Source organism: Zalophus californianus, chromosome 9 (genome assembly GCF_009762305.2).
Source record: "Zalophus californianus isolate mZalCal1 chromosome 9, mZalCal1.pri.v2, whole genome shotgun sequence".
NCBI classification, from domain to species: Eukaryota; Metazoa; Chordata; class Mammalia; order Carnivora; family Otariidae; genus Zalophus; species Zalophus californianus.
The window spans coordinates 62,047,980-62,070,997 of record NC_045603.1 but is presented as its reverse complement, the minus strand read 5'-3'; the positions used below and the strand labels follow the sequence as shown (position 1 = coordinate 62,070,997).

Genomic DNA, 23,018 nt, shown 5'->3' with positions numbered 1-23,018 from the left:
TGAGCCATCCAGGCGTCCCAAGAAATTATCTTTTTAAATTAAGAGGAGTTAGGGTAATTAGCTCTGGGACCTCCTAGAGGACCCTTTAAATGGTGTTCCTGCTCCCTGGAGTGCTGTCTACCCATCTTTCTCCCCTTTTCTCTGGGAACAAATACATGTTCATCAAACAAAACCTTACTCTGGCACCTTCTCTGAAGCCTTACTTGCCCACCAGACATGGAATGCAGTATTCCAGATATTACCTTACTTCTTATGGTCACTGGTTATGACTTAATTGAGATGTAAGAAGAAGAGAGCTGAGAATTCATCTTGGGTCCTGGCTAAGGTAGACATTTGTGGTTTTTTTTTTTTTTTTTTTGAAACTTCAAATACTCTATGGAATTCTAGCTCCAGAAGATGCTCCAAGAGGCTGTCCAGCCTACTCTCTGAACTTACTGCATCTCATCCCTTTCTGAAAGTTAAGATTTTTGTCTTATGTTGAAAAAGAGTCACGCATAATGAGCTTGACTGATCACAAAGACAGCTTTATGAAGGAATGGATGGGGGAGTGTAAGCCCAAAATGGTTGCTGTTACTCTGATATGTCTCCAGTTAGACACCTCTTTGAGTCTTAGAGGAGGGAAACAAAACAAACAAACAAAAAAAATTTTATCCTAGCTTAAAGAGCTCAGTGGGGTGCCTGAGTATCTCAGTTGGTCAAGCGTCCAACTCTTGATCTCCACTCAGGTCATGATCTCTGGGGTCGTGGGATCGAGCCCCGCGTCAAGCCCTGCATGAGGGTCTGTGCTCAGCAGGGAGTCTGCTTGAGATTCTCTCTCTCTCTCTCTCTCTCTCTCTCTCTCAAAAAAATAAATAAATCTCTTTAAGAAAAGGGAAAATAAATCTCAAATAAGGAGATTACACAGCCTCCTGCAGTTCACTGTCCCAGTATCTGTGAATCCTTCGGTTGAAAGATATTTCCTTATTCAAAGTAAATCCCTCCTGTCAGTGGAAGCTCATGTTGTCTCATCAGGGCCTCGACAGCAGGAGAGGGCACTGACGGAAGAGGGCATGTCTTTGCCTTCCCCTCAGCTGCCACGTCCCAACCTTTGCGTGTTGTCTTCCTTCTGTGGCCCTTCACTGGACTCCCATGGTTGCTCTGCAGCGTTCAAGGCAAGTGGTCTGGCTGAGGTGGACCCCCAGATAAATGTAAACAGAAAAAGTCCTGTGGATTTACATGGTCACCCTCTACTTTTATATCCTACTTACGCCTTGACGTTTTTCTCTGCTGATGCTGTTTCTGATTTATGGATTTAAACACAAAATCTAGAAGCTCTGAGTTAAAAGCCACTCCTGAGAGAGCCCTCTGGTTTTCTCGGCTACTTTGGCAGGGTAGGGACATGGCACAATAAGAAACCAAAAATGTCTTTTCAGAGCCAGGAAGAAGGTACTTTGGAAATTAGCGGCATAGCGGAATAACTAAGACACCACAGCCCAGGGGCGTGAACTCCTGGGTGGCACCGGGCCCTCTCATTCACTGTGTGTGGCTATGGAAATTTGCTAGCATTTCGGAAAGGAATCAGTAACACCTCGGCAAGTCACACATGCGCAAAACTGAGAAAAACTAATCATTCTTGAGTGGGAAAACAGATAAATGAGGACCTGTTCATGAAATGGAATACTGTTCAACCATGAAAATGAATAATCCAGAATTATTTTAACACCAGAGATCAATCTCACAAACATAAGGCAAAGTCTCAAAATTAAGTTAGAGATCTAAAAAACTTGTTCTAAAAGGATACAGTATAATTCTTTCAACGTAGTAGGATGCTAGGATGCTGTCTATCTATCTGTGATAGCTATGGATTCATCCATAGTGGTGAAATTGTGAAGAAACTGGAATAATACTACACCATCTCCAGGATTGTGGTTGAAGAGAGGAAGCAAATTTGGTAGAATACTTGCATCTGTTAAATCTGGATGTGAAGTGCATAAATGTCTATGTTATTGTTTTATCTGCTTTTCCATATGTTTGAAACATGTGATTTTCTCTTTTCATCAGGAGAGTTCAGATTGAATGGTAAGGCGTTAATTCTATGAAGCCCTTTGAACTTAAGGGCTCCGGTGCCAGGTGACCTAAGAGAAAGGGGTCTCCAATCTCAGTAACATTTCTTCTTCTGTCCTCTTCTTAGGAATGTTCCTGGCTGATATAATTGAGAAATACTTTGTTTCCCCAACCCTATTCCGAGTCATCCGATTGGCCCGTATTGGGCGCATCTTGCGTCTGATCAAAGGTGCCAAAGGGATTCGTACCCTGCTCTTTGCCTTAATGATGTCCTTGCCTGCTCTGTTCAACATTGGCCTTCTGCTCTTCCTGGTCATGTTCATCTTCTCCATCTTTGGGATGTCCAATTTCGCCTATGTGAAGCACGAGGCTGGCATTGATGACATGTTCAACTTTGAGACCTTTGGCAACAGCATGATCTGCCTGTTTCAGATCACAACCTCGGCTGGTTGGGATGGCCTGCTGCTGCCCATCCTAAACCGCCCCCCTGACTGCAGTCTGGATAAGGAACACCCAGGGAGTGGCTTTAAGGGAGACTGCGGGAACCCCTCAGTGGGCATCTTCTTCTTTGTAAGCTACATCATCATCTCCTTCCTAATCGTTGTGAACATGTACATCGCCATCATCTTGGAGAACTTCAGTGTAGCCACGGAGGAAAGTGCCGACCCTCTGAGCGAGGATGACTTTGAGACCTTCTATGAGATCTGGGAGAAGTTTGACCCCGATGCCACCCAGTTCATCGAGTACTGTAAGCTGGCAGACTTTGCGGATGCCTTGGAGCACCCTCTCCGAGTGCCCAAGCCCAACACCATCGAGCTCATTGCCATGGACCTGCCCATGGTCAGCGGAGACCGCATCCACTGCTTGGACATCCTTTTTGCCTTCACCAAGCGGGTGCTGGGAGATAGCGGGGAGTTAGACATCCTCCGGCAGCAGATGGAGGAGCGGTTCGTGGCGTCCAATCCTTCCAAAGTGTCTTACGAGCCAATCACGACCACCCTGCGGCGCAAGCAGGAGGAGGTGTCGGCAGTGGTCCTGCAGCGCGCCTACCGGGGACATCTAGCAAGGCGGGGCTTCATTTGCAAAAAGACCACTTCCAATAAGCTGGAGAACGGAGGCACGCACAGGGAGAAAAGAGAGAGCACCCCGTCTACAGCCTCCCTCCCGTCCTATGACAGTGTAACTAAACCTGAGAAGGAGAAACAGCAACGGGCAGAGGAAGGAAGAAGGGAAAGGGCCAAAAGACAAAAGGAGGTCAGAGAATCCAAGTGTTAGAGGAAAGCAAAAATTAAATATTGTACAGATGTAAAACTTGCAAGTGAAAGATTGTTTACAAACTTCCTGAATATTATCAATGCAGAACAGCTGTGGAGACACTTTAACCTGAAGATCTATACCAAACGTAGTCTGCTTACCATGTAACACGGTTGCATCTTGAGCAGTGACCTGCCAAGGGCCAAGGACCCTGCTCCCTGGACTCACCAATTTTCTAATGCTTGGGCAGGTGGTTACTGCATGTTCCACATCAGTCAATGCAACTTAGGACAAAACCAACAGGATACAAAAACCAGAGGAGAGGCTGCCGGGACCAGCATATTTCCGTTGCAGCCAAATGGATTTTATTTTTTCATTTTGGTGATTCTCAGAAGCAGAAAGCATCACTTTAAAAGTCTGTTTGTTCATGCAAACTATATTTGCATTCTTACATTAGTTAAGCTAAGCAGCAAAAAGAAAACACACACACACACACACACACACACACACACTCACATCTAGCCCATGTCATTCAATTGTCAGTTTCTTTGACATAAACCGCATCTTCTCCACATGGGCTTCACGTGGTCTGGAGATGGGTGGGGGAAACAATCAGGTTTCTTCAGGCTGAGGAGGACTTGCTCAGGCCGATTCCAAACATTGTGCTCGTTCAATGCGTAGAAATGATTTGCATGATGGCATGCCGTGATCAGAAGTCATGCATGAGAACCATACACCACAGGACACTACTAATCCTGTCCCCTGCACTGGGTCAGCCTTCGGACAGGACCCAGCCCTGCACCGTTCACTGTATTTGGAGAAAAAAATGGTAAGAGTTCCATACCCGCTGCAATTCCTTATGAATTCTTAGAAGTCTTTCATACACCTTCTGGGTAGGGAAACATAACCAACCAATTGACCACCACCAACAACAACAAAAAAACAAACCCAGCCCAACAAGCAGATGGATCCGTTGTGTGTATATGTTTAACAGACATCTCTAACATACAGCCATTGTTGCACATTTTGAAAGATGAACTACTTAATGCTGCTCTGTGTCCCTTCCATGGGGAAACTTTGATCTCGAATGGCTTGTATTAATAATGTCACTGTAAAACCAAATCCTAGGGCTAAAAACAAAAAATCAAAAAAAAGTTCATTTGTATTGCAATATTTATGATGATTGTTTAGCCTTCATACTGGAGAACTGACACTTATTTGGGGAGAGATAAAAGTGCTGTTCAAAGTGGCACATTATCTCTAGGGGGCAATTTGGGGAACTGAAAGCAAACTTTCAGTTGGTCAGGGGTTGGGGTGCTCACTTCATTCAGTGTCCTGTCCTTCTGCACTGTGGCTTTCTCCGGGCTCGGGTCCCACTGGAGAGGGGTGCAGATCTTCCCAGCGGGCCTCTCCCCTCTACAGAGGGGTTGTGGCGAGCTCACGCACTGCATGATTCCTCTTTGCCTCCATCTCATTTTTCCACCAAGCGGGGCTTCCCTTACCTACAGAGCTGGGTGAGGGCAGCAGCACTGGGAGCTGTGGCGGTGGTTTCTTTCGTGTGTTAGAGAATAAATAGTCACTGCTGGGCCCCCAGGTAGAGACGGAGCCGCCTCTGAACCAAGCCCACTTGGTTTCTTTATTGCACTGATTCTCATGAGAAAGCGATTTACTCTGAATTCTTAACACGTCCCAGCTTCTGCCGGCACAGTTCCCTCTCAGCCAGTTGTGCTGCTTAGCGGCCTGCCCGTTGTCCTTGGAGGGTGGCTTTGTGGGGAGCACCGTGTCTTCCATTCCATCTCCCGCTCTAGGGAAGACCGTTTTTAGTCCAGGGGTTTCTCATCAGATGACTAGAGCTCAAAACCAAGATGCTGCAGTTGAATGTGTCAGGAAGTCTATACAAGGAATGAGGAGAGACTTGAGCATGCAAACCAAATCAAAACAAATTCTTCCTGAACCATAAAACCGAGGGGGACTAAAAGCACCCCATAATCAGATACACCAACCTGCCTTGCAATAGAAGCACTTTGGTGTAATTGTACCATCCACCTGACTAGCTTTGCGTAGAACAAACCACGGCAAGGCAGTAAACAGAGCTTTCTATCTTGTCGGACCTTTAGAAACTCTGCCCAGCTCTCGTCAGCCTGCTTCTGCGGCCTCCTCCGTAGAACTTTTATACTACACCTGACACCAGGTTGGAAAAGCATTTCTCTCAGTGACCCTGCTAACTGCTAGGACGAATGTATAGTAACATGTACAGGCTACATCGTAAACAGCACAAAACAGAAGCTGACAAGTGTGGCTATTCTTTTTAAGAGAATTATAAATACTGTAATATATCATTTTATTTTATTGGCATGCCTTTTTGTAAATACAAATTATTAACTTATTAAATAGGAAATGGCTTCTGGCTTATGCCATTGTCATGTTTATTTTTATTTTTTATACTTTTCTTTCTTCTTAGAACTTAGATGCTGTTAGCCAATGTACATCCCCAAACCAGACAGACAGACAAAAAATTTTTTATTGCTAATGGTCTTTTCCAAAACAACAAAAAAATATATATTTTTGTTCCAATGTGCAATAAATTCTAACCACTTCTATGCAAGATTTGGCTAAACTTCATAATTGTTCTTAGGTCTTGAGATGGGCAACAGAGCTATAAGATCCCGCTCGGTACCCCCCAAGTGCTCATGCTAGTGATGTCATTAAGCTACTAGAGCATATTAATGAGATTTTTCTAAGATCTGACCTTTTCCCTCCCACCCCCCGGACCCCCAACAGCTATCTCCTCAGTAACACACACATGGGCCTTGGTATCTGACCCCCATCAGCCAGCTTCATAGGGAAGAAGCCACCCCCACTCTATTTGATGTTTCCAATTTTTTTTTTTAACTTTTCCTACCTTCTTTTCCCCTCACCCACCATCCCTCCACCCACTCGCTCGCTCACTCTCTCACTCACCCGCCCTGCTCCACACTTTGGTAGTAAATGACACCATCACCAGCAGTTTACACCCGCAGTTAACAGGCATTGAACTGAAAGAGTCAGTGAGGACGTTTTTGTACGCCTTCACTGAGTGGGTAAGTGGCAAGGCTTTGCCAAATATTAACAAAGCCAACAGCAACCACAGTATCACTGCACATATATATATAGAGATCTATAAATATAATATAAATATTTATTTTTTGTAGCCAGGTCCTTGGTGCAGTATTTATACTCCACAATCCACCTTTAAAAAAAGGACAAAAAAGCAAAAAGACATGTGTGATGCTGTTAATTTAAAATGCAGAGCCAAAGCCACTGAGCGGCCGCTGACACGGTTGCTAGTTTGTGTGTGAAAAACACTTTCCCCTCTTCTTTCCTTAACCTCCTTGTTGCTTAGGCTGAGGAGACTCCATAATTTAAAGCAGAGGGTGAGAGCAGCAAAAACGTCCCGAGTCAACGTGACCTACTCCCACTCGCTCTAAATGAGCCACTTTTGGCGCCAGAAGTTGACTGGGGAGAAATTAACAGAAGTTCCCAGTCAGAGCCCCTGGAACGACAGTGCCCAAAGTTCTTTTCTTTTCCGCCGCAACCAATGTAACCTTGTAAAAGACCACTAGTGAAGATTAGTGTGTTAGTGAATGCATGGAGGCCAACACTGCTCTAAATGAGACATGATTAAAAAAAAAAAAAAAAGTACATCACTACTTTAAGCCAAAAGGAAACAAAATAAAAATGACCCTTTTTACTGTACAAGGGAAGCCTGTCTTGGTGTCCGTTTGTTGCTTGACTACCCCAATTCTTGAGTCCTGGGAGGGGTCTGGGAATCGGGACCTTAGCACATTTGGGAAAAGGCGGGGAACAGAAGGGAGAGAGATCAGGGTCTCTCGCAAAGTTCTGGCTGAGAAGTAGAGATTGGAGAGCAAAGCAAGGTCCCGCCCACCACCACCTCCCCCCTACCCAGATCCCCCCCACTCACCCATTGCATGTGGCGTTCTTCCCCCTCCCGGGCCAGTGCTTCCAGGCCCATGAAACCCCTTCTTCACCAGTCCGCCTGGCGGAGCCCCCCGAGATGACGTCAGCCAACCCAGCCGGGCTGGCTTCACTTCTGCCTTTTTCACCAGTATGTTCAAACAAACAAACAAACTATCCTAATGCCCCAAAGCTCGGGCGAGCCCCATGCCCAGCAGTCTCCACTCTCTAGCTAATGCTGGGCCCTGCCCTCCATCACCCCAACACATACACCAGCAGACTACGGCTGGTCTCGTTCACCTTCGTGCAGGGGAGAGGGGCACCACTCCCCTCCCTCACCCTGCCCTGCTTTGGGGACATCCCTCTCTAGGCCATGTCTCCCCGTCCAGGAACACTCTCAGGAGGATTATGAAGTGCCCACTCTGGTCCGCTCCAGTAGCTCCACTCTGGAGAGAGATGGCTGGTAGGTCAGTCCCCATCCTCCTCCCCTCGGCCCCAGCCTCCAGGCCTGCTGTGGAGGTGAGTTGCCATGGGTTATGGCTTTGTGACTTGAGTCCTGGGCATCTTCTGTAACGATGCCTCTTTCTTTTCTCAGATGTTGCCCAAAGTTTTGCAAAAAGCTTCGTTCATTTTCAGGTACCCCCACCCCCTAAAGAATCGGCTGCAACTAGCCAGCCAGGGGGGCATCAGGAGAGAAGAGGAAATCTGGGTCGGGAGGGGTCCAAGGTGTGCACAGGGTCTGTGCTGTGGCTCAGCTCTGTGCTTTCTTGGATTCCCTTTCTGAGATTACCAAGATTTCCTCCACGAAAGTGCTCCTGAGGCACCCCCTGCCCCTGCTCCCCACTGCTGTTTGCTGTACATAGAGGCTAAGTGGGGTGGGGTGGGCGGGTGTGCACGTGTGGTGTGTGTGTGTGTGAAGAATGTATATAGGTAAAGGGGAGCGTGGTCCAGTGGTTCCAGAAAAGGGACAGAACTCCTGTGTTCCATCCCCAGCTCAACCACTGGCTCGCTGTGTGGCCTTGGGCAAGTCACTTAACCTCTCTGTGCCTCAGTTTCCTCATCTGTAAAATGGGGATAATAATACTGACCTACCTCACAGGGGTGTTGTGAGGCTTTAACTAAATGTTTTGTAAAGTGTTTTGAGATACAGAGGCAAAGGCACTAGGGAAGGGCAAAGTATTATTTGGACTTAAGGAAGAGGAAATGGTACCATAAATGCTGCTATTCTGAGAGCCATTTTAAACTGCACTGCTCCAACCACCCCCGCTTCTCATCACCAGGACAGCAGGTCGAGAAAATGTCTTACCTTTCACTTGCTTCTGGGGTTTGTGATTATTCTAGACACTTAATTTTTTTCCCTTGCTGTATCTCCTCTTTCCCTCACCCCCTCGACTTGTTCCCTGTTCCGTTTACGCGGAAATGGCAGAAATGCTTGAGAAATGGGAATGCATAAGTGGATTGGAAGTTTATAGTCTGAAATTTCAATTTTACTTTGTACTGTACATCTTTTTACTTTAGAATTTGCAATAAAGGGTTACGTCAATCTTGTTTTCAACTCTCCTCTTGGACTGGCCTGTCATTCTGTCATTGTTCTCACACCAAAGCCCCTCGGCCCGGGGTAGACGGGGGAGTCAAGCTCTCCCACCCAGCCAGACCCCACAGCTGTCCTCTCTGCCTTCCCCTGTGGCAGGGGACAGAGCCGGAGGGCTCACCCAGGCTCAGCTCCCCAGATGGGCTGGCCGGGCCCCAGCCACTCAGGTGGGTGGGAAACGTTTGGGGCTCCAGGGAGGCTAGGTCTTACTGTCTCTTGCCTGAGTAGGGGGAGCGGCTTGGAGGCAGCAGCCCCAGAAAGTGGGGACGCCTCTAGCTGTACCACCCCTGCGCACTCCAGCAGGGCCTGGGCGTAAAACAGAAACTCATCTTGTCAAGCTGCCTTACTGGTCACAGATCATTCCCTCTGGAGTTCAGCTTTCGGCTCAGGCAGCTCTGGGTTCAAAACCCTGACTCTGCCACTAACTAGTTGTGGCCACTTTCTTTACGTGTCATGGAGAGCATACCTGCTTTTCTTGGGTTCTGAAGATTCTATCAAATAATGCAGGTAACTGCTCCGCACAGGGCCTGGCATACAGTTAGCACTCACTAAATGCAAGAACTCCTGTGAGCGAAGGAGGCACTAAAGCTGACCAGGGGGAGGGCCTGCCTCCCACCCCCGGGACACTGGCACCGAGGCCCTCCTCTCCCGCTGGCAGCCCCGCGGGCGATGCGGCCATTTCCAACAAACCAACGCTCGCTCCCTCCTTTGCGTATTCGGTAACGTTTATAATAGGGCGAAGGCAGCACTCTGCCAAGGCTGTGCTCCCGTCTCACAGCCGGGGGCACTGAGGCGAGGGGCGCCCCGGCCCGCGCGCAGCCGCCCGGGCCCTCGGCTCGAGCTCCGCAGACAGGAGCGGCCTCGCCTCCCCCGCGCCGCGCGCCTGGGCCAGCCTGCGCCGGGGAGGGCCGGGGCCGGGGCCGGGGCCGTCGCCGCCCGTGACCCACAGCGTGAGCACGACGAGCAGCGCCCCGGCGCCCAGCGCCCCCACGAAGCCGGTGAGGAGGCCGAGCGCCAGCGGCCCGACCCAGCCGGCCGGGCTGCGTTCGTAGGGACCCTGGGGCAGACGCTCCACGATCAGCTGCAGCGCGTCCCAGTCCGGCTCCGGCAGCCAGGCGCGGCGTGGGCGCGGGGCCAGGGGCGCGGCGGCGGGGCGGGGGCCGGGGCCGGGGCCGGGGGCGGGGCCGGGGCCGGGGGCGGGGCCGGGGCCGGGGGCGGGGCCGGGGGCGGGGCCGGGGGCGGGGCCGGGGCCGGGGGCGGGGCCGGCGGCGGGCGGCCGCATGTAGCGCTGGCCGGACTTGCGCAGCTGCAGCGTCGCCTGCTGGTGGAGGTTCTTGCCCAGCTCCCGGGCCACGTCGGGGCGGCCGCTGCGCCGCAGGGCCCGGACCACGCGGTCCCAAGACAGGGTCGAGGCCTCCGCCGCCAGCCAGGCCGCCAGCTTCTCCCGACAGCCGTCCGACACCTCCGCGGGCTCGGCCGCCGCCCGCCGCCGCCGCCACAGCCGGCCCGGCGGCACGGACGTGGACTCCGGCGGCTCGGCGCGGGCCAGCCGGTCCTCAGAGAGCCGGGCCAGCTCGGCCTCGACGTCCGGCTCCGGCGCCTTCAGGAGCGACTGGAAATGGCCGCACTCCTCCGGGGTCAGCAGCTCGGCCAGACGGACGGCCGCGTGGGGGCCCATGGCGTCCAGGGCCCCCGCCGGGACCAGCGCCCAGCCCCAGAGCGCCAGCGCCAGGGCCTGAGCCCGAGCCGCCATGGCCACCACCGACTGTGACCACGCCGTACCTACTGTGGTGGGAGGGGCTCCGAACGCCCACGGGTGGGGGAGGGGGGCTTCCGCAAGCCGGGACCGGGGCGAGGGGGCAGCCCACACGTGGGATCTCCCAGCACCCAGAAACTAGGAATCGGAAGGAATTAGGAGTGAGAGTTTTCCAAGACCCAGGGGTGGGGGACACCCAGTCCCCCAGGAGGCTAAGATCCTGGGCCCTTATATTAAAACTCCTGCCCTAGGCCTGCCGCCTGGCCATCCCACTAATGCCTCAAATTGCCAGGTGTCCCACATCTCTCATAATCCATTCACCGCCCCTCAGCCTCCAGCACAAGCCCTAGACCCCTTGCTCTCCATGATCCAATACCCAATTCCAAATTCTCGGGCTACCTACTAAATACCAAATATTTATAGGCTCACCAATTCCCATCCTCCCACAGGTGCCTCCAAACCCTCACCTCCTTTTGTCTGGATGACTTGTCTGGTAAACTCCTCAAGTCCCCACCCCTACTCCACACACACCAGGGCCCCACTCCCTAACCTTGTTTCCTTTCCTGAGCAAGCTTGGTTCGGGCTCTCCTTTGGATCTTGGCCCACAATCTCTTCTGCCTTGGTCACTCCTCAGCTGACAGGTACCTTTTGGGAAGCCCTCCCGGACTCCAGTACAAACCCTTCACCCCTCTCCATTAGGTACCCCTCTTATCTACTGGTACACTTCGTTGCCCCTCTGCCTTTTTCTGTCTCCTCCATTCCACTGTAAGGTCCATCTGCTGTCCCTGCAGCAACTAGCACAAAGTAGGTGTTCAGTAAAGATTTGTTGGATCCTCGTGTGAATTCTTAACTTGCAAATCAGGCCCTGTCCACAGGCCATCAACCCACTTTCCTCCAAGCACACACGTGACTTTCATCTCCAAGCCTCCGCTCTTCCCCAGGGCACAAAAGCTCCTCAGGGTGCAAGTGGTCCAGCCTCACTTCCTCCAGCCCTCCCACCCCTGCCCTCGCTTTATGCTCCTGTAACAAATCACACCTATGGTGCTTTCCACCGCCACCAGGAGTCAGGAACGTTTCTGGGCATTCTTGAGATAGCTTGTTTTGGTTTTGTGTTGGTTTTCTGTTCCAAGATAGCCTGTGCATCCTCCATTAGGACATTTCTCTGGAAATTGGTTAATTGAAGGACTTATCTAGTATTAGTGTCTTCCAAGTACCAAATCCGATACCAGACGTGAGAATATAAAATTTTTATATGGTCCTTCCCCAAGCAGCTTTATCCACTTATTTTCAAATGACCCATTTTTTAGTTCTTCTCACCTTGAACAGTGGCTGTGCGTAACCATTTCTGTGTCCTCAGTGCTACAGTGTCTGTACAGAGTAGGAGTGTAATAAGTCAACTGGAGTGTGAGGAAGGTCTAGACCTCCAAAGGCCAAGAGGGTTGGCATCGCTGAGTCCTGGGGCAATGCCTGGAGCCCCCATGTGCAGGCACACAATTGTTTCTCTCACAGGGGAGCTGGCTTCTTTGCGGGCTCTCCCCTTGGGCTTGCTTTGCCCCCTGAAAGCCCAGGGCGTGTGTCAGCCCTGAGCCCGTGCATGCTGGTGCATCTTCAGTAATTTTGCTTAGACCTCAAGAGGTTGTGGGTCCACACCTCCGACAGGTATCTCCATATAGCTTTTTCAACAAGATCTTCCCTCCTAGTTCTCAGGCTCTCAGTTTATGATGAGCTGGCAAAGGTAGAGTTTGGGAATGGACAGATGGTGGCGGACAAAGGATCCCATGTGCCCCTGAAGACTGGAACTTGGCTGTCTCCATACCCTGCCCTCTGCCCCCTTCCCTCCCTCCAAGAATCAAGTCTAATCTTAGCTCTAGCCAGCAAGGGCAGCTGTCCACATTCCGAGTGCACCGGCCTCTTCAGCCCGTTTTCTCCAAGCATTCATTTCCTCATCCATTCACTCATTCAACAAACATGTGAGCCCTTCTTTCCCCTCATACTTTGGGACTCTGGAGATAGGAGTCAGCCCGAATTCTGAGCCTCTGGGAGCTCGAAGCTGCAGGAGGACCTTCCCTATCCAGGGGCTTCTCACTTTGTAGGCCTTAGTGCCCAACTCTGGGTAGGAACTTGCTGCGTGAGAATGAGTACCAGGAGTCCCACAGTCACGTTCTGCTGCAGGACTAGAAACACCCACAGGGTCGCACCACCCGTGGCACACCTGGATGCCCAAGCATTCCCCAGAGGGCTCCCCACATCCTGCTGCCCCCAAGAAATCCTCTGGAAACCACATGTCATCGCTTTAATACTGTGTAATACTTTCTTTTAAAATACAGTCTCTTCTGAGGTAGACAGACCACAACTGCAGAGCATCGTCAGACAGGAGATAAATACGTCCATGTACAACACGCAGCAAAATGAGGTAGAAATGGTTACAGCTGGAGGAGAGGACCCCAACCCCAGTCTGGGTAGAGGAAGAGGAGGGCCAGCTTGCCAAGTCTGCCCTCCCCCAATCCCTGCCCCTGGATTCTTTGGTATGCCCCCCCAACATTACCAGAGCTGGACCTGCCCTTTCCCCCCCCCCACCCTCCCCAGCGCCCATGAGGTAGGTGCTAGTAGACTGGGAGCTGTGTCCTTGTGCAAAGTTCCCCGAGGCCAGCAGAGGAGGCAGTGGGGGCCCTGGGTCTCGGTGAGCTCCTCCTCCCCGCAGCTGCCTGCCTCTTGAAGGGAAGGCTGGCATCCCAACCCCACTTCCCCATGCCCTCCACCCCCCCATATACATCCGCACACCTGAGAGAACCCCCTCCTGCCCTGCTCCCTCCAAAGGGCGCTTCCCAGCCGTGCAACCCACGGCTTCTGGGCACCAAAGCCCTGCAGTCTGCCAGCTCCAAGGAGAGGAGGCCCAAAAAGACCAAGAATGAAAAGGAGGGGAAAACAGAGCAGATTTCCTGTTAGCACTCCTACCTAGGCCAGCACAGGCCCTCAGCACCTTGGCACCTGAAATGTCCCCCATGGACACCCCTCCAGCTGGGAGTGGGAGATGGTAGAGACTGTAGGAGCTATAAGGGTGAACAGGGAACGGGGGGGGGGGGGCCTGGGGGGGGGAGAGAAGAGGTACGGTGAGGGTTTGCACCCTACTTTGGAGCAAAGGTCAGAGTTGTGAAATGGGCTCCCTGAGGGGGAGGGAGACAAACTGAAGCCCCATCAAGGGAAAGTTGCAGGGAAGGAGAGGAATATTGTTCTCACAAGCAAGGGCCCCCAAGCCTGGCCTCTGGTGGAAAGTTTGGGTGGGACTGAAAATAACCACCCCCCGTCTGGGAAAAACAGTCTGCCCATCTCCTTCACCCTTTCGCAGCCCCTGGATCTCCCAACCTAGGACCCTAGGATGATGGGAGGCACACTTGCCCCCAGAACATTCTTTTGTAACAGATGCTCACTCCTCCTTGGAGCCTCCCAACACCCAGGGAAGCTGAGTCTGTAGTCAATTTTGTGCCCAACCAGACTTGTGGCCACACTGTCTTCTCTCCTGAGGGAATCCTCCTAACAGAAGTTATAGAAGACCTCCGCCTATGAAGGGCCAGGGTGAGATGACCTCTCTGGGGACTTTCTGCCCAGGTCACCTTCCCATCCGGGCCCTCTCTCTCTGGATCTGGGGCAGGAAAGGGGGCAGAGGGCATCTCTCTGGATAACAGACAACACTAAGCTGGGGGGTGGGGCTCAGGGGGAGAGCAGCAGGACCTACCTCTTCTCAAATCCCACAACCCACTCCCCCACACCCCTGCCTACAACCTTGGACCTGGGGAGGAAGCCCTAGAAATACATTCCGCTTCTGTCCCAGGAAGAGCAGGGGTTTCAGTGTGGCTCTGGGTCTTCCTCTCCCCTTCCCCACAAGTTTCACTTTGAGTCTCCTGGGAGAATTTGTTGGGGGGGCAGGGAACACACAGGAGAGCAGCCAAAGTCTAACATTCTTTCTGAGGTCAGTTTCTTCCTGAGTTGTCAAAATAAAACAAAAACCAGCAAATTCTACACATCTTACAAAAATAAGAGGCCTAAAATATTAAACAAGCTACATTTCTGGGATTTCCCCCTCAAAAACAAACAAACAAAAACCCTTCTTTGGGTGGTTTTTTTTTCTTTTTTCTTTTTTTTTCTTTTTTCTTTCTTTTTTTTTTTTGGCTTGCCCTCCCCCCTCCAAGACCCAAGGATGCAGCTGGGTGAGGGATAATGGGGTGGGAGGGAACTCCCTACCCCCTCCTCCTCAGCCCCTGGACTTCCAGATCTCCTGCAAAGGGACACTGCATTCTTTTGAATGAGAGGGACCAAGAGAAACAGAGAGGCTGGAAAGCGAGGGAGGGAGACAGAAGCACAGAGGGTGATAGATGGAGAGATAGGGGAGGGAGGGGCAAAAGAGAAACAGGGCCAACATATGAGAAAGTCAGTGACAAAACCACGGAGAAAGAAAACTACGCGAATGCAGAGAAAGAGGGGGTAGGAGAGAGCCATTCAGGGAGCGAGGAGACAAAAGGATTGTGGCGAGGGCGCAGGAGTTCCTTAGGCCCCGGGTGCCAGCCCATCCCGGGTCTGCCCGTCGGCCGGGCGGAGATGGCGAGCTTCCCGTCCACAATAAATAGGAAAAACCTGAGTACACAGCGCATATGGCATCTATCTGCCTAGCAGAAGCATTTTCCTTCCCACGGAAAAAAAAAAAAAAATCCACCGGCAGCCCCTCCCCTCCCCCAGCCCACATTCATCACTCCGGCCCCCTCCCAGCCCGGTTTGGTTAAAGACAACCCTCCCGACCGGAGGGGCGGGGGAAGCGGGGCGGCTTGCTCCCGCGGCCTCCCGGCGCGCCGTCAGTGTCCGGAGCCGTACATTTTGTCCCATTCCACGTACGAGTCCAGGTCCTTGGGGGAGGCCCTAGGGCCCACCTTGGCGAGCGCTGCCTCCAAGTCCTTGTAGGAAAGGGGGCGCTGCAGCCGCGGGAGGCCCGCCCCGGCCGCTGCCTGCTGGCACAGCTGCCCCAACTCGCCCCCGGAGAAGCCCTGGGTGCCCTGCACCAGGGCCGCGAGCTCCCGCTCGTTCAGCGCGCAGCCCTGCTGGGCCAGCGCCCGCTGCAGGATCTGCCCGCGAGCAGGGCCATCGGGCAGCGCCACGTAGAAGCGGAGAGCGAAGCGCCGGCGGGTAGCCTCGTCCAGAGCCGCGGGCCGCGAGGTGGTGCCCACGACCAGCACGCCGTCGGCCCCTGCGCCGCAGCCGCCATCCAGGCAAGCCAGGAGCGGCGCCTGCAGCGCGCCCGCCGCAGCGATGCCGTCGTCCCGAGCCGGGAGCAGCGCGTCCAGCTCGCTGATGAGGAGCACGGAGGGCGGGCGGCAGCGCGCAGCCGCGAAGGCGGCCTGGAGGAGGTGCGCGCCCTCGGCGGCGCCCGGCGCGGCCAGCGTCGCTCCGCGCAGGCGCAGCAGCGTGGCGCCCAGCTGCGTGGCCAGGCAGCGGCCCAGCAGCGCTTTGCCAGCGCCCCGCGGTCCGAAGAGCAGCACGGTCCGCGGCGGGCGCGGGCTGCCGGGGTAAGCGGGCGGCCTGAGCAGGGGCCACACCAGCTCCTCCTCCAGCGCGGCCTTGAGCGCGCCCTGACCGGCCACGTCTGCCCACTGCACCGGGGGCCCGCAGTCTAGCATCTTGCTCGTCACCAGCTCCAGGGCCCCCGGGTCCACGCCTTTGGGGGGCTCTGCCGACGGCACCGCGAAGCCCCCGCGGGTAGCCGGCGCCGGGGCGCGCTCCGGGAACTTTTCAAAGGGCTCGAGTTGCGGGCCGTAGACAGGGGAGCCCAAGACCTTGAGGGGCACGCCGCCACCGTACTTGCCCGACGCCTCCTCCGCGGCTCCCGGCGGCTTCGGCCGGAACCCGTTGCCCCGACACTCGCCGTTGTCCGTTGCGGGGTAGGAGGCGCCGTCGGCCGCCGGGGCCTTGGCGGGCTCGTAGACGTACTTGCGGTAGCGGCTCTCCGCGCCTTCGTCGGCGGCCTTGCGCTTCAGCGACACCCCGGCCTCGGCCGCCTGGAAGCTGTAGGAGGTGGGCGCCGGCCGGGGCGGAGCGGGCGCCGGCAGGGGCGTGGGCGCCGCCAGGCCCGAGGTCAGGTAGGGGGCCGGGGGCGGGGCCGGGGGCGGTGGGAGAGCCCCGTAGCCGGGCTGCGCGGGGTAGCCTCCCGCGGGGTAGTTGTACAGCGGCCCCGAGGGGCCGTAGCCCGGCGGAGGCGGGGGCTGCAGGAGCGCGGCGGGGGGCGGCGGGGGCAGCGCGGTGCCGGTCTGCGCGCAGTAGCCGGGGGCCAGGTACCCCCCGCCGTAGCCCGCCCCGTACTCGGGCGCCGCCGACGGGCCTCCGCAAGCATTGCCGGCGTAGAGGGGTTCAGGCAGGTTCCCGGCTAAAACCGGGGAGCCCCCGAGGCCCCCGGAGCCGCCCCCATTGCCCGACTTGGTTCCCGGGAGGCCCTCGTGGAGTGAGGCCAAGGGGTAGGGTGGCTCCGGCCCTGGCCAGGGCTCGGGGTCTCCCTTGGCGCCGTTGAGGAAGGCGGCGTCGCCATAGCCGCCCAGCGCGGGGCGCTCGTAGGGAGAGTCCAGGACCCCTGAGTACTTTTCTGCGTAGCGCTTGAGGAGGTTGGAGGCTGTGAGGGCAGAGATGTCGTCGTGTGCCCAAGCATAGTGGCAGCGCTGGCGACCCCCAGGGGGCAGCTCCAACTTGTGGGCCGGCGACGGGGTAGTGGAGGAGACGTCCAGGTGCTGTTCTGGCCACTGGTTGAGGGGCTGGGCGTGTTCCGGTGTCCAGTGCATCTTCGACAGAACTGCAGGCGAGAGGGAGAGAAGCAGCTAGAGAGGTCCTGCAGAGCCTCTGAGGGGCCGCCAGCCACAGGCCAGCCCGCTTAGATGGCAGCTTGGCACAGGCCGCTTTCCACCACCCACCACCCCCGTGCCACCCTCCGGGGCCTCCCTTCTGCAGGCACCACATACACAGTACTTGCCTTGGCGGGCACGTCCCAGGATCAAAGCTATCTGAAAACACTTTCCTCAGAGAGGTCTGGAAACGATATGTTTGACCCTAACTTCACCTTAGAGGCAATATGATGATGATTTTGTCCCAGCCACACAAGCCCTGCCCTCTACAACACCTGGTCCTTACTTTCAAACCTAATGTAGTTAAGGGTCAGGCGATGAGTGAGACTCCCAGCCCCTGGAAATAGTCAAACCCAGGTGGGGCTCCTTCAGTAAGGCGTGTTTGCTGCACACCCACCACGTGCTAGGCATTCCAGAAACAACTAGGTTTGTATGAAGATGGATGGCCCCGCAGTTTGATAGTCCTACCTGTGCTGTTCACCTCTGCCCTCCCTGAGATTCCAGGGCCCACTTTGGGCCTGAAGTCAGAGACCCCAGTGTGTGGAAGCAGTGCCTCGTGGCCCCTGGGAAATCCTAGGGACTGACCCAGAAGCATTCACTTCCTTTCCACTTAGTTTCTTTCAGTCTCTGCCTGATGCAGTCAGAGCACCTGGGTTCCAGAATGCCCCCTGCACATGCTGGCTGTGTGCCCAGGCAGGTGTCGCCATCTGCCTGGTGCCCCGGATGCCTTCCACCACGATACAGAGCCATTATTCAGAAGAGGCAAATCCTATTCCAGAGAAGATGGGGAAAAGTTAGGACACGTCATAGAAAGTGGCTCATAGATTTGTTTCTGTAACCAAATAACCAAGTAACCAAATAACTCACTTTGTGAAATAAAAAAAACACCACCCTACTCAAAAGAAGCAAAAATGTTCCTGGCTTAGAAATCTTGGAACTATTTTTCATAGACCTCAGGAAGCAGGCCTGTGAGATGTAATAAACAACATCCTCTTAGACAGCCATGCCATAAACATGGCCGAAACGTTCCACAGAAGTTTCTTAACGCTAGCTTTGAGCACCAGCCAAGGCATGAGCCAAACACTGGTAAAAAGGGATTCAGGGCCTGGGGAACAACACTTTCCAGGCACATGGCTCCAAAGGGTTGGCCTGTTCTGAGGATTAAATCTCAAAGACTAAATGGGCCCGTGGCATGCCAGAGGCGGTTTTTGCTAATGACTATTTCTCAAACCTAAGCTTTTGATAAGGTATGTTAAACGGACAGCTTCAATATTCTTTGTTCAAATTTTTATTGGGCAAACAGTAAGCGTTGTGCTAGGCAACGGGGCAGGTTGAAAGGCAATACGGTGGTTCAGACAGGTGAAAAGGACAGGCAGACGCCGTCGTTTGTGAGGTGGGAAAATAGAAGCGTGTGCCAGGGGCTCTGGAGCTCAGGGAAATGTCCCCTGCCTGGTTGAGAAGACCTCAGCAGGGAGGTGGTGTCTTTACTGGACCTTGAAAGGTGAGGGGCCAAGTCGGCCAGGCAGGCTAGAGGGTTCCAGCACAACGCATTCTGAAAGCCAGGGCGGTGCTAGCTCACACGCCCTATTCCTTCCTCAAGACCCTTTACTGCCACCTTCTGGAAAACTGTTATAATAAATCTACAAATCTCCCGTGTCCATGGGGTGAAGCATGCCCCTTTAAAGGGCTCATGTTCAGTGTGCAGCCCGCATAACTGTACGCTGCAAGCCTGGCGGGAGTGCTAAGAAGCGCTGGGTCACCGGAGCCTTGGAAGTGGGTGTGCATGGGGGGGTGGTAGAAGAGGCTGCAGATCAAGTGGCTTCTGGGGTTCTCCACAGTTGTCCTTATTTGCAGCGGCTTGTTGACAGCACCACCTCTGTTGGTCTCACTACTGCCTATGGCTGTGCCCTGCTGTCAATGGGAGGGGACACTCTTTGAAAATAAAACTATATTCTCATCCCCACTGCCCTAAGGAAGGCATGAGCCATAGATACTAAAGCTAAAAAGGGAAGTAGAGTTCTTTGAGGTTGTTTGTTCTCCATCTGAGAGGTGACCCTGGCCACCAAAGACAAGAGGTTCGGAGCAGAGAGGACAGACCTGAGTGGGAGGTCTGCGGAGGGCAGGGACGCCGCTCTCCAGCTCCTGCTGAGGGGGGTCTCCCCAGAACAGAGGCATTACCTAGTGTCAGAGGGGGTGATTCCCTGGGACGTCAGAAATCACAAGTGGTTCTGGTTTGCAGGGTTATATGAGGTAACATCAGAGTTCTACAAATGGCGGGGCGCCTGGCTGGCTCAGTCGGTTAAGCATGTGATCTTGATTTCGGCTCAGGTCATGATCTCAGGGTCCTGAGATCAGGCCCCACGTTGAGCTCTATGCTCAGTGGGGAGTCTGCTTGAGATTCTCTCTCCCTCTCCCCCCACCCCCGTGCTCATTCTCTCTCTCTCAAAGAAATCTTAAAAAAAAAAAAAAAATTCTCCAAATGCAAATACTCTTGTGAAATGGACCCCAAAACTGTTTCGTTTTTTCTATTTACTATGATCTGTGCTTTGGCTCCTTAATATGGAGAAAAGAGATTTCACCTTGATCACACATCCTAGCATGCTGGGGAAAAAAGCATGACCCTGTCACAGAAGGACACAGACACAGTAAAGAAAGCTCTGGATCTGGCCTTAGCCACACACACTTCCTTCACCCCCTGCCAGACCTTCTGCTCCCCCTCGTCTGTCACGTGGTATCCTCCCTGCCCCTCTCACTCAGTTCCTGCCATGGCCTCAGCCCTCTCCACTCAAGTCCCCACCCTCAAGACCAAAGACTCAGGCCTGGTCATCACTGAACCGCTCCATCTCGGCAATTGTGCACTCAGGGAAGCCACCTCCAGCTCTCCAAACCTGCCGCCCAACCTCATGCCCACTCTCCTGCTCCCGGATTCGCCCCTTCCAGGTGCCTCACAGCCCCTCCCTCAGAGGACCCTGTCCGTGGCCGCTCATGCTGCCCAGATACTGGCCCTTCCACTCCAGGTAATTCGCTGCCCATTTTAGCCAGGGGCACAGCTCCCTCACTTCTGGCCTTCCATTTTCACCTTCATCTACATCCACTTTGCAGCCCAGTATACCTGAGGGGCCATCCACCCCAGCCCTTGACCCCAGTCCAGCCCAGGCTGGGACCTTGCCCCATCCATTAACTATTCCACCCCTCTACTGTGCCCCATTTCCCTCCCCACAGCAAACTTAATTCTTTCCCACTTCCGGAAAGACCTCCTGGACCCTACGTCCCCCACTAGCTTCCAGCCCATCTCTCTGCCCTTTCTCCTTCACCCTATGGCCTCTGCTAGAGGTCCTTTAGACCCCTCACTGGGGCGCGGGGGACCAGGTCAGCAAGTTCTGCTGAACTTAGTCATAGTCACATAGACTGCATCTGGAGACTTCCTCTCACCTCTTCTAAGGGAAAGAACAAAGGTCTGGCCACAGCCAAGCTGCCCAAGGAGCAGGCTCAAGCAACCAACCCAAGGCAAAGGAGAGAAGGACAGCAGTTTGAGGAGAGGGCAGGAGGGGAGGTTGCCTGACCTGCACATAGGCTGAGAATGCTGGCCTACGTGAGCCTGAGGACACCCCTGCACGCAGGCCCCTACACTGGGAACAGCACAGATGTGCACAGCTGCACGCCCCGTGCGTATGTGTGTGCGCGTGCATGAACATAGACACCCACTGTCTCAAGCTTGCAGTGCAGCCTCAGTTGGGTGCCTCCTGACACACCCATAGCCTTGCCTTCTCCCCCTTTCAGACTCAGGGGGTGGGGTGGGGGAAGCCAGGGGGTAGACCCTGCTGTCTCCTTGCCCCCACCCCCAGGCCAGTTACAGCCCTCCTGATCTCACACGGAGACCCTGGGCCTGGCCCAGCCCACAAGCTCCTGCCGTTCAGCGTCCTGCATCTGGAGGGGTCTCCTTCCCACTACATAGGCCATACTCCAGTGCCCCTCATCAGCTGAGATGGAAGTGAGGCCAGGCCCCAGGGATTTGTGTTAGGTGTGGGCTTTGAATCAGCAAGACCTGCGTTTGAATCCAGGCTCAGACACTTACTCTCTGACCCTGAGCAGATTACCTGGCCTCACTAAACCTTAAATTTCTCCATCTGTGAAAGTGCATAACCTATGCCTTGTAGAGTGGCCACAAAGATTTAAAAAGGTAATGTGTGTAAAATATGGAGTCCTGTGTGGGGTACAAAATAATATGACACATGGTACAATTAAGAACCCAAGCACTGGCCTCGCCATGCTGAGTGACTCCTAATAACTCCCCTTGGGGTTGGAGGAACTTGGAAAATGTCTGAGGGAGGTTCCCTTCAGCTCTGATAGGACAGATTGCCCCTCATGCCATTTCCCCAGCACCCCAGCACTAGGGGCAGAGCCAGACCCTTTTCTGTGCCTTCCGTGCATTATCTGACGTAGCCTTCACAATGGCTCTATGAGATAACTATTGTTACCATCCCCATTTTACAGATGAGGAGACTGAGGTACAGGGAGAGGAGACTAATACATCCCAAGGTTACACAGCTGTCACACAGCGGAGTAGGATTCAGACCCCAGTAGTATGACCACAGAGCCCAGGCCCTTACTCTTGCCCACTGCCTCCCTGGTCTAGCCCTTGGTTCTCGCAGCCAGAGAAGAACCCGAAGGCTTGACAGCCTTTATCAATGCTCATTTCCTTGGTCCTATGGAAATACGTTTCTGTATTTGCCTGGGAATGCGGCTATGCCTCCGGTGCTGGGTATCTACCCTTCACACCTGCAGTTGGAAGCACCTACCCCCTGGGGGATCCCAAGCAGGAGAATTTGTGGCTTCATTGCAAAACAGCCCAGGAGAAGCTGTCCCTCACAAGCACGCACTGCCCGAGGCTGGGCAGACAGGTCTTTTTTTTTTTTTTTTTTTAAAGATTTTATTTATTTGACAGAGAGAGACATAGCAAGAGCAGGAACACAAGCAGGGGGAGTAGGAGAGGGAGAAGCAGGCTTCCCGCGGAGCAGGGAGCCCGATGTGGGACTCGATCCCAGGACCCCGGGACCATGACCCAAGCCGAAGGCAGACGCTTAACGACTGAGCCACCCAGGCGCCCCAGACAGGTCTTTACTTGAGTCTGCGACCTTCCCTGGGGCCGACTGGGGCCCTGGAGAAAAAGCAACTCTCTCCAGCTGCACTGTTTGGGAAGCAAGGTCAGGCTCCCGATGCCACTCTTTTTCGGCAGACCCGTGAAGGCCAAGGGCCCTCCCACACATATGAGGCTGGAACTCCACTAGACTCCACACACACAGTGCAGCCTTTGAACTCCCCGGTGACAAACAGTAATGGCAAGAATTACTGGATGGAAGGGTAAGTAAAGAATCCCTTAAACAACAGCCCCCCCCTTGTTTCTAGGAAGTCTTCCAGGATGGATGAGAGACGTGATCTGTCTTCACAAATGGCCAAAACACTCTGTGCACCAGTTTCAGTCCCTGCAGGCCATGCCCAAGACACTCCGTGCATTCGGCCTGACACAGGCTGGGATAGTGTGATTTGA

General features: G+C 54.0%; 3 protein-coding genes across 7 annotated transcripts in view; 1 reads left to right on the top strand and 2 right to left on the bottom strand.

Annotated features, from left to right (window-relative positions):
- SCN8A (sodium voltage-gated channel alpha subunit 8) overlaps positions 1-8,805 on the top strand; it is a 179,503-nt gene extending 170,698 nt beyond the window's left edge. For 2 of the 4 annotated variants that reach the window (XM_027593503.2, XM_027593501.2), the window contains one exon: positions 2,171-8,805. In XM_027593503.2, coding sequence (XP_027449304.1) covers positions 2,171-3,318 — 1,148 coding nt within the window. In that variant the 3' untranslated portion in view covers positions 3,319-8,805. The remainder of the gene's footprint in view (positions 1-2,170) is intronic. The other 2 variants (XM_027593505.1, XM_027593502.1) reach the window with 1 other exon arrangement.
- Positions 8,806-9,614: 809 nt separating this feature from the next.
- LOC113922338 (transmembrane and death domain protein 1-like) lies at positions 9,615-10,595 on the bottom strand. Its single transcript, XM_027594268.2, has 2 exons — positions 10,101-10,595; positions 9,615-9,944 (listed from the first exon to the last, which is right to left on the bottom strand). The coding sequence occupies exons 1-2, from the start codon at positions 10,593-10,595 to the stop codon at positions 9,615-9,617; spliced, it is 825 nt and encodes a 274-aa protein (XP_027450069.2).
- A 2,288-nt stretch (positions 10,596-12,883) lies between these two features.
- Positions 12,884-23,018, bottom strand: part of FIGNL2 (fidgetin like 2) — a 48,224-nt gene continuing 38,089 nt past the window's right edge. For both annotated transcript variants that reach the window (XM_027594730.2, XM_027594731.2), the window contains one exon: positions 12,884-17,421. In XM_027594730.2, coding sequence (XP_027450531.2) covers positions 15,443-17,410 — 1,968 coding nt within the window. In that variant the 5' untranslated portion in view covers positions 17,411-17,421 and the 3' untranslated portion in view covers positions 12,884-15,442. The remainder of the gene's footprint in view (positions 17,422-23,018) is intronic.